The sequence below is a fragment of the Tursiops truncatus genome, chromosome 20, assembly GCF_011762595.2.
Source record: "Tursiops truncatus isolate mTurTru1 chromosome 20, mTurTru1.mat.Y, whole genome shotgun sequence".
Taxonomy (NCBI): Eukaryota; Metazoa; Chordata; class Mammalia; order Artiodactyla; family Delphinidae; genus Tursiops; species Tursiops truncatus.
In genome coordinates, this window is record NC_047053.1 from 33,313,233 (window position 1) to 33,328,390 (window position 15,158).

At 35.7% G+C, this 15,158-nt stretch overlaps 1 protein-coding gene across 1 annotated transcript in view; it reads left to right on the forward strand.

Annotated features, from left to right (window-relative positions):
* LOC101324789 (uncharacterized) overlaps positions 1–15,158 on the forward strand; it is a 37,002-nt gene that overhangs the window by 12,268 nt on the left and 9,576 nt on the right. Inside the window, exons 3-7 of the mRNA XM_033847648.2 lie at positions 1,676–1,747; positions 4,988–5,059; positions 5,690–5,770; positions 11,448–11,519; positions 12,060–12,134. Coding sequence (XP_033703539.2) covers positions 1,676–1,747; positions 4,988–5,059; positions 5,690–5,770; positions 11,448–11,519; positions 12,060–12,134 — 372 coding nt within the window. The remainder of the gene's footprint in view (positions 1–1,675; positions 1,748–4,987; positions 5,060–5,689; positions 5,771–11,447; positions 11,520–12,059; positions 12,135–15,158) is intronic.

Genomic DNA, 15,158 nt, shown 5'->3' on the forward strand with positions numbered 1-15,158 from the left:
ATAATCATACTTAGAAGTCATACACTTCATCAGAAACATAATGCAAGCCACATAAGTAATCTTAAGTTTTCTGATAGCCACTTAAAAATAAAAGTAAAATGAAACAGATGAAATATATGTTAATTTCTTTTACTTAACCCTTATATCCAAAATATTATCATTTTAACATGTACTCATTTTATACATTATTAATAATATATTCTACGTTGTTTTCATACTAAGTACTTAAAAATATCCAAAGTAATATCATATCTACATGTCTCAATATAAAAGTTAATGAGAGAGAGAGTCATGGACATATACACGCTAACAAACGTAGTAAGGTAGATAGCTAGTGGAAAGCAGCCGCATGGCACAGGGATATTGGCTCGGTGCTTTGTGACAGCCTGGAGGGGTGGGATAGGGAGGGTGGGAGGGAGGGAGACGCAAGAGGGAAGACATATGAGAACATATGTATATGTATAACTGATTCACTTTGTTATAAAGCAGAAACTAACACACCATTGTAAAGCAATTATACCCCAATAAAGATGTTAAAAAAAAAAAGTTAATGAGAGAATCTACATTTCTTTCCCATACTAACTCTTTGAAATCACAATTTGGTTTCTAAATTTTACTACAAATACTTGATCGGTATTTATATTTCATAAAATTTACAGTCGAAAAAGTAATATCACATATGCAAATTGTTGCTAAAATAAACATTTTCCAATAATTACATTGAGTATCAGTTTTTTTAAATTTTAGAATAATTAAAGTTAATTAAATTAAAAATTCAACTCCTTAGTCACGTTAGCCACTTTCAAATACTCAGAAACCTCATGGAGTTGGACATGCAACACTACATACTACAGGCAAACATAAAATAATTTTACAAAATAATGTTGAATGAAAGAAGCAATGTGGCAAATAATACATATAATATGATTCCACTTATATAAAGTTCAAGAACAAGCAAGACTCAACTGTGTTGTTTATGGCTGATAGAGAAAAGGCAAAACTACATTTAAAAAGCAAGGAAATTATTATTAAAGTCAGGATAGTGGTTCCCTCTAGGAAGTCACAGAGAGGGCTGTGATTGGAAAAGGGCACACGGGGGGCTTCTGGGATGCTGGCAGGATTCTTTCTTGATATGAATGGTGTTACATGGGGATCTGTTTTGTAATTATTAAACAGCTGAAATAACTGAATTATTGAAGTTATGTATATTTTATGCACATATTAGTTTTCAAAAAAATTTTAATGGAGGAAAAATTCAGATGGCTTCATTTGCCCTGATACAGTTCTGTGTGGGACTTCCCATTAAGGTTTGGGGAAAGAGAGGAGGGAAGGGCAGCTCTGCAACGTTGGTGCCACCCAGAGCTGGGTTCTAACAGAGACTTCGTGATCTAGAGAGTAGGCATTAACTATATGATTCGGTGGGAAGAGTGGGTGGTGTGTGTGTGTGCGCGCATGCACACATGCGTGGTGGAGAGAGATGGACACAAAGGAGGACGTGAAAAGAAGGTATAAATGGAAACAGAGCAGAAATCACCATCCCTAAATTAAATAAGAATTAGGTTGTTTAGGAGACACCATTACCCAGCTTTCCTCCACATATTGGAGTTAGTCCTATGTAGTATATAGTTGTAGTTATTTTGCATTTTGATCCAGAAATAACCTTTTCATTTTTCAGAAATCTCAGTGAAAATGATTTGATTGAATTGCATAAGGACTCATTTGAAGACTTGCTATCCCTCCGATATTTGTAAGTTAATCATATTTATTTATGAGTTCTTATCTATAAAGTAATTAAGGGGTTCAAGTTAGATAATCTCTTCAATTTCTTCTAGCAATAAACTTCTATAGCTCTGTAAGTCTGTGTAGGGCCCAGCCCATCACTAGCCCTAAATATCTCCTATTCATTTTTAAGTTTTTAATTATATAGGCAAGGTATAGATAGAAAAATACCCTTTAGTTGTAGAGGAAAAGAGGTAATGAGGTCTGAGCAATTATAGACTCCCATATGAACCTTGTTATATAAGTGTTCATATACTCTCCATCTGTATTTATATTTTGTTTATGACCTATGGATCAAATGTGGCCCACAGTCCGTTTTTATACAGCCCATAAGTTAAAAGTGATTTTTAAAGGGCTGTAAATGAGAAAAAAAAGAAATGAAGAAAAATAAGTGACACACATTGTATGTGGCCTGCAAAGCCTAAAATATTTACTTATCTGGCCTTTACAGCAAAGGTTTGAAAAAGTTGGTTTAGTGAAATGAGAGGAATTAAAGTTAACCTCAAATTGTCACCTATAGGACAAGAAAATATAGACCCCTTACATTAATATGAATGCCATTAACTCATAACTTTGATAATTTAATCTAAATTGAATTAACATTTAAATATTAAATATTTATGCAGATGAATTATGTAAACAGTATTGTCAAGGGACTTCCCTGGTGGTCCAGTGGTTAAGACTTTGCCTTCCAATGCAGGGGGTGCGGGTTCGATCCCTGATCAGGGAGCTAAGACCCCACATGCCTCATGGCCACAAAACCAAAACATAAAAAAAAAGAAGCAATATTGTAACAAATTCAATAAAGACCTTAAAAATGGTCCACATCAAAAAAAAAAATCTTAAAAAAAAATTAGTATTGTTAAGAACACATTAAGTTACCAAAAGAACAAGCTGTTGTTGAGGATTTCAATGCAGGAATTGTGATGCCAATATTAAGAATGTTTAAGATGATGGTTAAGTGGTATATTTACAAATGTTTACACAAATAAGCATATCAATAATGCCCCTAACAAAAATCTCTCCAGCCTTTTTTTTTCTTGTTTTTTGTTTGTTTGTTTTCGTTTTGGGGCCACACCACAGGACTTGTGGGATCTTAGTTCCCGGACCAGGGATTGAACCCAGGTCCCCAGCAGTGGAAGCGCCGAGTCCTAACCCCTGGACAGCCAGGGAATTCCCTCTCCAGCTTCTTTATCAAAGAGGAAATGCTTGCCTAGTATTTCTTTTTATTTAGGGATAAGGAGCTAACAGTGTTTTTCGCTATAAAAGCTCAGTTCTTGTCCTTTGTCCATGGCCTCCAAAGCTGTGTATGTCATTAATCCTTATTAAACCAATTAATGATCCTCTTTAGCAAATAGATTCTTCTTGCAAACATAAAAGGCTCAAGGGAAGTGGGTATAAAGAGACTCACATGACCCTAAAAATAGTTCTTTTAATTATCAAACCGTCCAAGCCTTAAGGGACAATCACCTTTATATTAATCTCTTCTCTGCCATCTGGGCTCCAAACCTTACAAACACAGTTTGGAGAAAAACAAATAAGATAAGTGCTCAGTGGACTAGGCCCTTCATTACTTCTACTATGAAATACTTTATAATCTGATTATTTCACGTTAGCATAAGTATTCTCATTCTTAAAAAAAAAAAGCCAATCAATAAAAAAGCGAAAAAAGCATATGCTAATAAGCACTATGCCTAGTGTTGTAAACACGACGGCGGGTAAGACAGGATTCCTTTTAGCAGCTCATGATCTCACAGGGAAAATAAACATATAACTCAAACCATACTGACAAAGTGCTGTGGAGGCACCATGAAGTAATAAAATCACATTTCTTTTAAAACAGTCATTTCCTCCTTCTATCCACTCCCCAGCTATTTGTTGATTTTATAAATATTTGAGTTTGCTTTATGTCCACGCGTTGGCTTTAAACATGATAGACGATGCACATAAGCAGTATCTAGTCCATACTTTGAAGGAGTTTATGCTCAGAGGAAATGGGTTGCAAAAATAGCTATGTTTAAAGAAAGAAATGAATATGGGCAATGAGAGCTATAAATTGGTATTGGAGCACAAAAGAGGGAAAGAAGACTTCAAATTGCATCAGGGAAGATGTTACTAGAGCAATGCTGTTTAAATGGGACCTTGAAGGGCCATTGGGTATCAATGACAGACATCTTGGGAAGAATAAGCTTGCAAAAGGAAAGTGGGAGAAAGGCAGAACACAGGAAAAATACTCTGAGTACCTGTAGAGTACAAGTGGGAAGAGTAGGAGATGAGAGCCAGATCATCTAGGGCTTTGGAGGCCAAGCCAAGGATAACATGCCCAGCTACCATGTTACCACAGCAGGGCTTTAGGACAAGCTTGAGCCTGCAAGAGAACCAACCACTGGGAGGGCTTGTGAAAACACAAGCTCCACCCCCATAGTTACTGATTCAAGAGGTCCCCAGTAGGGCTGAATATTTGTATCTTCAATAAATTCACAAGTGATGCTGGTATTTGAGAACAACTTCCGGAGAGTTGATCTGGGGATCGTGTGGAGGATGGCTTAGAAACGGAGAGCGAAGAGATGGAAACACCAGTCAGAAGACAGTTATACCCATCCAGGTGAAATGAGAGACTAAGCTGGAGTCAGCGGAAATAAGACAGTCAGCTATAGTCAAGAGTAGGTATTTTCGAATAAAAGTCAATATGATAGAAAGTGTAATACTGAATTAAAGTTACATATTAATGAGAGGAGTAACTTCCTTTCAAGTTGTGTGAAAGGGTATCTTTTATTTCTTCTGGTAATGAATTGGCCTAGAAAAACAGAACTATACTGGGAAGTGTGTAAATATAAGAATATTCCTTTGAATATTAGAAATTATAATGATATATAGAGATAAAAACTTTGAGCTCATAATCTAGAATTTGATAAGACCACAAAAGGTGGAATCTAATCAATGCTTCTGCTCTCAGGAAAGATTACCTCCAAAATCTATCAAGATCTATAGTTGTATATTTAATTTATGAAGATCCTCAAGGTGAGACTCTTAAGAGAGGTGAAGGCAGGGTTAGGGGCTCTGGAAGGTTCAAATAATAATTCCTAAGGTTTGGAGTTTAGACCAAAGCTTCTTATTTATTATTATCATTCTAACCTCTACTAGTTATTCCTACTAATTAGATATCTAATAGCTAATTGAGGCAATATTCTCCTTTTACTTTTCCTAGAGATTTATCCTGCAATAAAATACAGTCTATCGAAAGACGTACATTTGAACCACTACCTTTTTTGCAGTTTATGTAAGTTACAACTATAACTTCATTATATTTGGAATTTTTATAAAGCTTAATTTTTATAAAATTAATTTGTTACTCATTTTGAAATATGATTAAAATTACTACTAAAATTTTGTAGCAAATCCTTTTTGTCTCTAGCAAAGGTTAGTGTGAGAGTTATTACACAGATCAGAGTGCATCATTGTAGAGCAGTGGTTCTCAACCAGGGTGATTTTGCACACAGGTGACATTTGGTAGTGTCTGGAGATATTTTTGCTTGTCAGAACTGTATATGCTCCTGGCATCTAGTGGACAGAGGCCACAGATGCTACTAAACATCCAACAGTGTACAGGAGAGCCTCCCACAGCAAAGAATTATCCAGCCCAAAATATCAATAATGCTGCCTTTCTAGAGAAATAAAGATCACTTAACACAAGTATTTAATGAGCATTTACTATTTTGTATCTAATGCACCACATATATAATCATGAAAGTATAAATCATAATATCTTCCACAGTGAGATTTCATTAGTGTATGGAGGGAGTAGAGATGTTATGTTTCATCATATGTAAATTAGAATTATTGCCAAACGATAACTGTTCTGAAAGAATATATATTTTTCTTCTTCTTTTGCATGTGTCTTTTTTTGTAGAAATCTTGGTTGCAATTTACTCACAGAACTGAGCTTTGGAACGTTTCAGGCCTGGCATGGAATGCGCTTTTTACACACGTTGTAAGTGAAATAGAAGATGAATACATGTAAAAAACTGTGTGTAAAAACACCATGAAGTTATTGGTTAGCTGGGTGTAAACCCAGTTTGAATTCTGGAAAGTATGTCTTGAGAGCCATTTATTTTCTTTTCAAATGAGGAAACTAAGGTACAAAGAGGCCAAGAGACTTGTTTAACTCGTATATATGAAACGCTGTGCTTTCCATAGCACTGATCTTTGGCACGAGCAATAAAAGGCACCAAGCAAAAACGCTCAGATTAGCGTTGTCATGGAAACCCACTGATGCCTCTCCACTATGCGAGTGGTCCATGAAGTTCCGCTTTTGAATTTAACTTTGATTCCTGCTCATGTGCAAAGTTCCTAACTGCTTAAAATGTATGCAACCCAGAGCTGCAACGAACTAAGTTTAGCACCCAGTTCTTCAGGGAGCAAAAGGTGTGGGTGCTTCCCCAACCATTATTAGCTCTTTTAAATGGTAAAGCAGAAAGAATTCCTGAACACACACCACAGGGCTCTCCCCAGCCACCCAGAACATTATTTTTCAAAAAGCATATATCTCTGAAGTGAATTATCTCTTGCCAATAGGAACCTTTGTGGTATGGAAAAAGACGTTGTGTTCAGCTGTAGTGTGAAAAATATAAGGAAAATACATTGTTGTAGCCTAATTCAATATACTTTCTTTGCTGACTACTCTTCAATAAGAAGTGTGGGTTTTATACCCTTTCAGCTCAAAAATGCTGTGATTTCTCATGACACAGGAAATGATAGTGGGTACATTCAGTGGCCCGGAGGCGATTTTAGACTCAAGGTAAAGAGCTCTTCTACACCTGGCTTTGGAAAAGACTCTCTTCCCTGTCTTGTGGTTCAGAAATCCAGTTTCACACAGTTCACACATTTGGGTTAATGAAGGTGTTGAGGCTGTGTCTGGAGCTGCATTAGCAATTCCTGCAGATGCCTATCTTTAGCGGCCTCCTTCCTTTCCCTTGTTAGTTTGCTGATGCCTACCTTGGGAAGAGACCACCAGGGTCAGGTTTTCTTTTGCCAGCACAACGGAGAGCAGGCTCATGACACCCCTTTACCAGGAGGTTTTAGTAGCGTCAATACAACGTCTTAAACTCACCACCTTTCCTAAACATCCTATAACACCAAGAGTTCCTTATAAGAATCTGAGTTTCACTACAGTTATGTAGGCAACCCAGGAAAATACATTGTGGAAATCAATCAATCAATCAATCACTGTTTAAAAATTAATGAATTCATTCAAAAACATTCACTGAGTGCCATGCCCACTGTGTGTCAGCACTGTACTAACTGCTGGGGATACAAAGATGCATAGGACAGGGACTTTGTCCCCAAGAAGCTTTCATACTGGAAGGAGAAAGATGGATGTTGATGGGAAAACATATATGAGAGCCATATATGGCTCTTGTGGTCTTCTAGCATCTATGCAGCAGGGTAACAAGGTGAGGGAGGGGAGTGATGAAGTAGAAAATGGGTGGTAAGTTAGAAAAAATTTGTAATGGAAGAGGCACCAACTTGTTCCTTTTGAATTTGTGTTCCTCTTAAATGACAGAAAAAGGTAGTGAAAGAATCAGAACTATCTGGTGTTGGAAATAAATTAGTACTGTACTCCTAAAACTCATTCACAGTTACTCTCAAAAGATTGTCACAGTATAGTAAGTCTTTGTTTGGGGCTAAGTCTTTCTAATAGAAAAAGCTAATTTGCTTCAGGAAACATTTGCCATGATGAGATATAAACTTTATTGCATCTCTTTCCAAAGGCAAGCCACCAAGGGAAGATACCACCCTCGAGTTAGGTCATTTTACTACCCTATAATGACATATTACTGGGGTGTTTATAAGTTGCCTGCATTAAATAAGTTTGGAAAAGGGCCCCAGCTGAGGTGGATTTATGAATTCAATGAAGCTTAGGTTTCAGGGCTCCTCACTTGCATAGCTCCCTTGCAAGGTCTTCAGAGGGGTCCTAGCGATTTTTGTATTCATAACTTTGCATGTTTTTATTAGATATGATTTCCCAAAGTAGATGAGGTTCAGGCCCCACAAAACCTTGATTCATCACTGGGTTTCAGGTAATTATAAGACAGTAGGTTTCTCGAATGAAGCCTCGATGTTATTGACAAGCATAAGGTGAAGTAGTTAGCCGTGTGGTAGTCTATTTTAAATCCGAAATCTACCTCACAGATGAGCCAAGAGCTTATTCATTAATAAAATATCACTCTTTGAATGGTGGTAGTAATCATATCTCTTTCAGATAAAATCAGGAATGAAATATATTATGGAAAACCAGCAGTGGTTGATAATCCTAAATGTTAAGTATACTTTTTTTTTCTGACTTTAAAGTGTTTCTCCTTCATTTCACCTATGCAGGTGCAGACTGATGGCTTATTTTTAAAAATTCTTTTATTTTTAAAAATTCTTTTATTAAGAATTTAAAAATTCTTACACACTTCAGGGTGTTGTCATCGCTTTTTGCTATGTACTAGAATCCTAGCAGCTTCTCAGATTTACAAAGGCATAAACGCTAAAAACAAAAATAACTTGGGTCTGCCCTTTGGGGTGACTCATGGTGGCTGTTTTATTTGTAATACTTCAAAATTTTGAGATTGTCACACCTAGCAACTACTATACTTTTCTTCTCCCAACTGCATCTTATTCTTCCCACCTGTAGTATTTTCTCCCATTCTGTATGTTTTCTCACTTTCTTGATAGTGTCCTTGGAAGCACAAACTTTTTAATTTTTATAAAATCCAATTCATCTATTATTCCTTTGGTTGTTTGTGCTTCTGGTGTCATATCTAAGAAACTGTCGTCTAATGCAAGGTCATAAAGATTTACTCCTGTGTTTTCTTCTAAGAGTTTTATAGCCTTAGCTCTTACATTTGGATATTTGATCCATTTGGAGTTAATTTTCATGTACTGTGTGAAGTGTAGGAGTCCAGCTTCATTATTTTGTGTGTGGATGTACAGCTGTCCCAGCATCATTTGAAAAGACTGTTCTTTCCACATTGAATTGTTTTGGCACCCGTGTTGAAAATCAATAGACCATAAATATGATGGTTTATTTCTATACTGTCAGTTCTGTTCCATTGATTTACATGTCTGTTCTTATTCCAGTACCACACTGTGATTGCAGTAGCTTTGAACTGAGTTTTGAAACCAGGTTGTGTGAGTCCTCCTACTTTGTACTTTACCAACATTGTTTTGGTTTATTCTGTTTCCTTAAATTGCTATATGAATTTTAGAATTAGCTTGGCAATTTCTGGAAAGAAGTCAGCTGGGATTTTGAAAGGAATTGCAATGGAACCATAGGTCGATTTGGGAAGTAGTGAAATTTTAATAAGATTATCTTCCAGTCCATGAATCCAGCATGTCTTTATATTTAGATCTTCTTCAATTTCTTTCAACAGTTTTGTACTTTTCACTGTGAATCTTGCACTTACTTGGTTAAATTTTTCCATAAGTATTTTGTTTTGATGCTGTTACACGTGGAATTGTTTTCTTAATTTCATTTTTGGATTACTCATTGCTGGTGTGTAGAAATAATATTGATCTTATATCCTACAACCTTGCTGAACTCATTTATTAATGCTAACAGTTATTTTCCTAGATTCCCAGGAATATGTCTTGTGGTCTTCCAGTTTCCCAGGAATACGTTGGAACATTTCAAAGTCTCTGTGGACATCTCATTCCTCAGCTTTTCTTTTTAAGCTTTTCGGTTGGGCAGTTTTTTGCCCCCAACTCTTATCCATTGCCTCATGCAACCGCCATGTTAAAATATTTGCTTGAAAATGTTTTCCAGAAATGCCACCTGAGGAGAGGCTTTTCTCACTAGACAGCTCTCAGTCAGGTCAAAGGCAAGCCTTTCAAGTGAGGTCTCCCAGGGGACCACCAGACATGTAAAACAATGACAGTTCTTTGGGAATGAGGCTTTGAAGGACCTCCCAGTCCATGCTGCTCCTTCTGGTACCAGGGATGTGGGCTGTTTCTCAAGGCTACCACTGGCATGGAGAGCAAAGTTCAAGGACAAGTTAAAGCAACACAGATCTCATTTTTCTTACAGAAATTAATTTGTTTTCCTTGAATAAATTGCTCCCCAATTGGCTGCCAGCATGTTGGTTAAATTTCCAGAGTTCAGAAATTGATTCTGACCATTTTTGCCAGTTTTGTTGTTGTTGTTATTTTTGCTTCTATGGAGGGATGAATTTTCAGATGTCCTTCCTCCAACATTTTTACTGATTTTCCTGCAATTTTTAAAAAAATCTATAAAGTCTCAATGTCCATATGCTAATCAAATATTTATCGTGAGAGATGATTAAGGAAAAAAATAAATAAAAAGAGAAATAAATAAATAAATAAAAAGAGAAAATATAATTCTCATAGAGGCTTTCCCAGATGGGTAGATGAAGTTTGAAAAGGTATTTCTATATTTAGTGCTCTGCAAATTAAGGTTAAAGTAACAGATGTTTTAACACCCCCCCCCACCTTTTCTTTTCATTCAGGTTAAACACAGCCTTTAGAGTCAGAACTAAGTTCAAATTCTAGCTCGGCTTCTTACTAGCTTGATGACTTACGACAAGTTATGTAACTTCTCTGTGCCTCAGTTTCCTCATTTGTACAATGGTGTAATATATATATCACATAAGGTTACTGTGAGGATTAAATGTTAAATGCCGATCACAGATGCCTGGCAACCCAAAAGATATTAGTTTTGATAATTATCTTTATAATATTCTGCAAAAATACGCTAATAATTCTTGAGTAGAGTTAACCTAAAGTCAGATATTCTTTTCTTTCTTCCTGTTTCTTTTGGGGTTTTTTTCCCCCCTTATTTGTTTTAAAGAACTAAGAAAAAAGAAAGAAAGAAAGAAAAAACTAAGAAGAAAATCTATTCCAGGATTTTGGAATAAAATTTTGTTCCCCAAAATTAATTTGTTTCTTTTATTGATATATAAACAAAATGTTATTTATTTATTCAGCAAACATTTATTAAATACCTAGTAAATATTAGGCACTATGTCAGTCACAAGAATAAGAATGACAATAAAGTGTGGCCTCTGCTCTCAAGTTGCTGACAATCTAGGAGACTGACAAGTAAACAGTTGATTGCATACACAGTAACAAAGGCTATGATACAAGAATACACACGGACTATGTGATGGGAGTATGGCTTTCACCAGTTCCTCTTGGATTTATCTTTTCTTCTTTGGCTCCAGAACCAAGGAATTAGCCCTATTTTTGTCTTTAGCTGGGTAGATTAAATCATGAAATTTTAAAAAATTTGTAGAGATGAAAGAAAAACACCTTGAATTATGGAAGACACTAGAAATAGTACTTTTTTACAGAGCAAGGGCTTCCTACCAGCATAGTCACTTCAAGGGTTTTTAACCTAAAAAGTTCTTTGGCATATTTTTTCTTTGCTAGCCACTTTTTTTCTATTTTATTGTTTGTTTGCTTGTTTCTCTTCTCCACTTTATCATCTAGAGACCTGGGTAGTTCCCAGTGAAAGAGTGTTTTACAGATTCTAAGGGTGATTTATAGGTAAAGACAGAAAATGATTTTTTTTTTAACCTTCAAGTTCCATACCAAAAAAAATGAATATAAGCTTTCATGGAAGCAATTGAAAATGCAGATAATTTTAATTCCATTCCATTTTTCAGAATTCTCAATCGTAATCCTTTGACAACAGTTGAAGATTCTCATCTTTTTAAATTGCCAGCATTAAAGTATTTGTAAGTATTGTAACAGTTTCATGGCTCATGAGATAATTTCTCCTTTTTACTTTCGTCAAAGATTGAGTACTTTAGCTAAAAAGTCATAATTTAGATTTTAACTGGGTTATTGAAAATAAGAGTTATTGGCAAAGAAAAGGATTAAGAAAAAATATATATGGATAAGACAGCCCCCAGAGTATGAGAACAGTGTTGAAGAACACATATAGATATGGAACATGTAGATGCATGTAGGAATATTATTTATCCCAGAAAGAAAAAAGGAATAAGGGGTACATTATTTTTTTTAAAGAGTGATCAAAAGAGGTAGATGCAATTGAAAATGAGAAGTTAGGATAATAGAAAATGATTGTACTGTTCAGCACCAAGGTCATTAATTTGATGATGCAAATTTAAATTTCTTCAATAAGAGCTGTTTTGGATTATCACCCATGGCAAGTAAGAAGCCAGCATTGAAGTAATCACATGTTAAGTATCTTTTTGAGTTTAGAATTTTTGTCTTTGGGTTTTCTATCATGCATGTTTGGGCTTCTCCTTCAGAGACATGGGAACAACACAAGTGTCACTTACAACAACTGAAAGCATCCTCATGATGACCCTTGAATTGGAAAAACTGTAAGTCGATTTTTCTTACATTTATTTTCACTCAGTTGTTTTTTTAGGTTTGTTTTATTATTTTCTTAAGTCAGGTTTATTTATGTATAATTTTCATTTAACCAAATGCACTATTTTTAAATATACAGTGTGATGTGTTTTGACAAACGTATAGTTCTGTAGCCACCACCACATTTGAGGTAAAGAAAACGTCTGCACTCCCAAAAGACTGCTCATGTCCCTCTGTAGTCAATCCATCCTCCTCTCTCTACCAGCCCCTGGCAACCACTGATCTGATTTTTGTCCGTATAATGTTGCCTTTTCCAGAATATTTTATAAATGAAATCATGTGGTATGTAGCTTTTTGGTTTTGGCTTCTTTCACTTAGCCAGTCTCTTTGGAGATTCATCTGTTTTGTTGCACCTGTCAGTAGTTCATTCCTTTTTATTGCTGAGCAGTATTCTAGTTGAGTGGATACACAGTTTGTTTATGCATTCATCGTTCGATGAACATTTGAGTTTTTTCTAGTTTTTTGGCTATTATGAACAAAGCCTCTGAAAACAGTCACATGTGTGTCTGAACATATGTTTTGTGCGAGCATATGTTTTCATTTCTTTGGGGTAAAATCCCTAAGGGTGGGATTGCTTCATCATATGCTAACTGCATATTTAACTTTTTAAGAAACTGCTAGACCGTTTTCTAAAGTGCCTGTGCCAGTTTGCTTCCCCACTGGCAGTCTATGAGTGTTCCAGTTGCTCCACATCTTCACCTGATTCTTATATTTAAAAAAAAAAAAATTTAGCCTTTCTAGTAGGTGTGTAGTTGCATCTCATGGTTTTTGCCACATTTTGCGTTTCTGTAATAGCTGATGATGTTGAGTGTCTATTCATGTGCAAATATATTTTAAAATGAAGTGTCTGTTCAAATCCATTTTTAATTGGATATTGTTATTGAGATTTAGGAGTGCTTTATATAAAAAGCAATGGAAAAAGTCCTTTCTCTCAAATATGTGTTTAGTAAATATCTTCTCCCAGATTGTGACTTATCTTCATTATATTAAAGTGTCTCTGAAGACTAGAAGTGTTAAGTTTTTGAAGAAATCTAATTTAGCAATTTTTCTTTTTTTTCATATTTATTTAATTTATTTGTTTGTGCTGGGTCTTAGTTGCGGCAGATGGGCTCCTTAGTTGTGGCTCATGGGCTTCTTAGTTGTGGCATGTGAACTCTTAGTTGCGGCATGCATGTGGGATCTAGTTCCCTGGCCAGGGATCAAACCCAGGCCCCCTGCATTGGGAACTCGGAGTCTTAACCACCAGGGAAGTCCCTTAGCAATTTTTCTTAGATGGTTTGTACTTTTTTGTGTCTTATCTAAGAAATCTTTCTCTGAGACCCCATTGTCTAACCCATAATGACAAAGATTTTCTCCTATGTTTTCTTCCAGAAGTTGTATAGTTACATTTAGGTCTATGATTCATTTTGTGTTAATTTTCATATATGTTGTGAGGAAAGGGTCAAGTTTAATTTTTTTTTTTTGCAGTTGAAAAAACTATTTCTGTAGGACCCTATTGTGACAGTTTATTACACAACTTACTGCACCTTAAATTGTGCCATCCCCCTTACAATATGGGAAGCTAATAGAAACCTTCTGTTATGCCAAGGCTAGGTGAGGGGATTGCATGACATTAGTATGCGGAAAGGGCCCTGCATTTAGCAGTCTGTTCCAACCGTCTTTGTCAGGTCAGCTGACAAATGACTGTCTTCACCACGCCGTCACACATTGGTCACTGCTCTAGCCTCATCTTCCTCAGCCTCCCACAGAATCTGCCACAATTGCGATCCCTCTCTTGTCAGCTAGATGCCCTCCTCTCTGGATATTAAAAAGTATTTCCCTATGTAATGACAATACTGTTAACACACAGTACTAAATAAATTAAATTCCTACACAATAATATTACTTAATAAAGATTTGCTATTCAAATTTCCCCAATTGGCTCTCTCATATAATATCATTTCTTTTAACAGCTTTTTGAGGTATAATTGGCATACAATAATCTGTGTTCACACACACACATACATACACACCATGAAGACATCACCAAAATCAAAATGTCCATCACCTCAGAAAGTTTCTTAATGTCTCTTTGTAATTCTTCCTTCCCATGGTTCTTTGCCCTTCCCAGTTGCCATGCAACCATTGATCTGCTTTCTGTCTGCATTTTCTAGAATTTTATGCAAATGGAATCATACAGGGCATACTTTTTTCTAACTGGCTTCTAACTCAGCATGATTATTTTAATCTTCATCCATATTGTTGTATATATCAGTAATCCATTTCTGTTTATTGCTGAATAGTATTCCATTATATGGATGTACCACCATTTATCTATTCACCATTGATGGACATTTGGGTTGTTTCAGTCTTTGTCTATTACAGATAAAGTTGCTATGAATATTTGTGTACAAGTCTTTGTATAGATGTATACTTCCATTTCTCTTGGGTAAATACCTGCAAGTAGAGTGGTTGGATCATTGGTAAGTGCATGTTTAAGTTTTTAAAGAATACCTATTTTCCATAGTGGTTTGATCATTTTACATCTCTACCAGCAGTGTATGAGAGCTGCATTTTCTTCACGTTGTGGCCAACATTCGCTATGCTCAGTATTTTTAATTTTACATAGTTTAATAGGTGTGTAGTTGTATCTCACTGTAGCATCCCTAATGATTAATCATGTCAAACATCTTTTCATATGCTTATTTTCCATCTGTATATCTTTGAATCTTTTATCTATATTTTTCTCAAGTTTTGAGAGTTCTTTATATATTCTGGAAATTAGTCCTTTATCCAATATGTAAGTTGCTAAGTATTTTCTCCCATTCTGTGACTCATCTTTTCGTTCTCTCAGGAGTGTCTTTTGCAGGGCAGAAATTCTTAATTTTGATGGTGTCTAATTTATCTATTTTATTCTTTTATGGATTATGCTTTTGGTGTTGTATCTAAGAAATCTTGCCTAACTCAAGGTCAAGGTCATAAGCCTTGAAATCAGT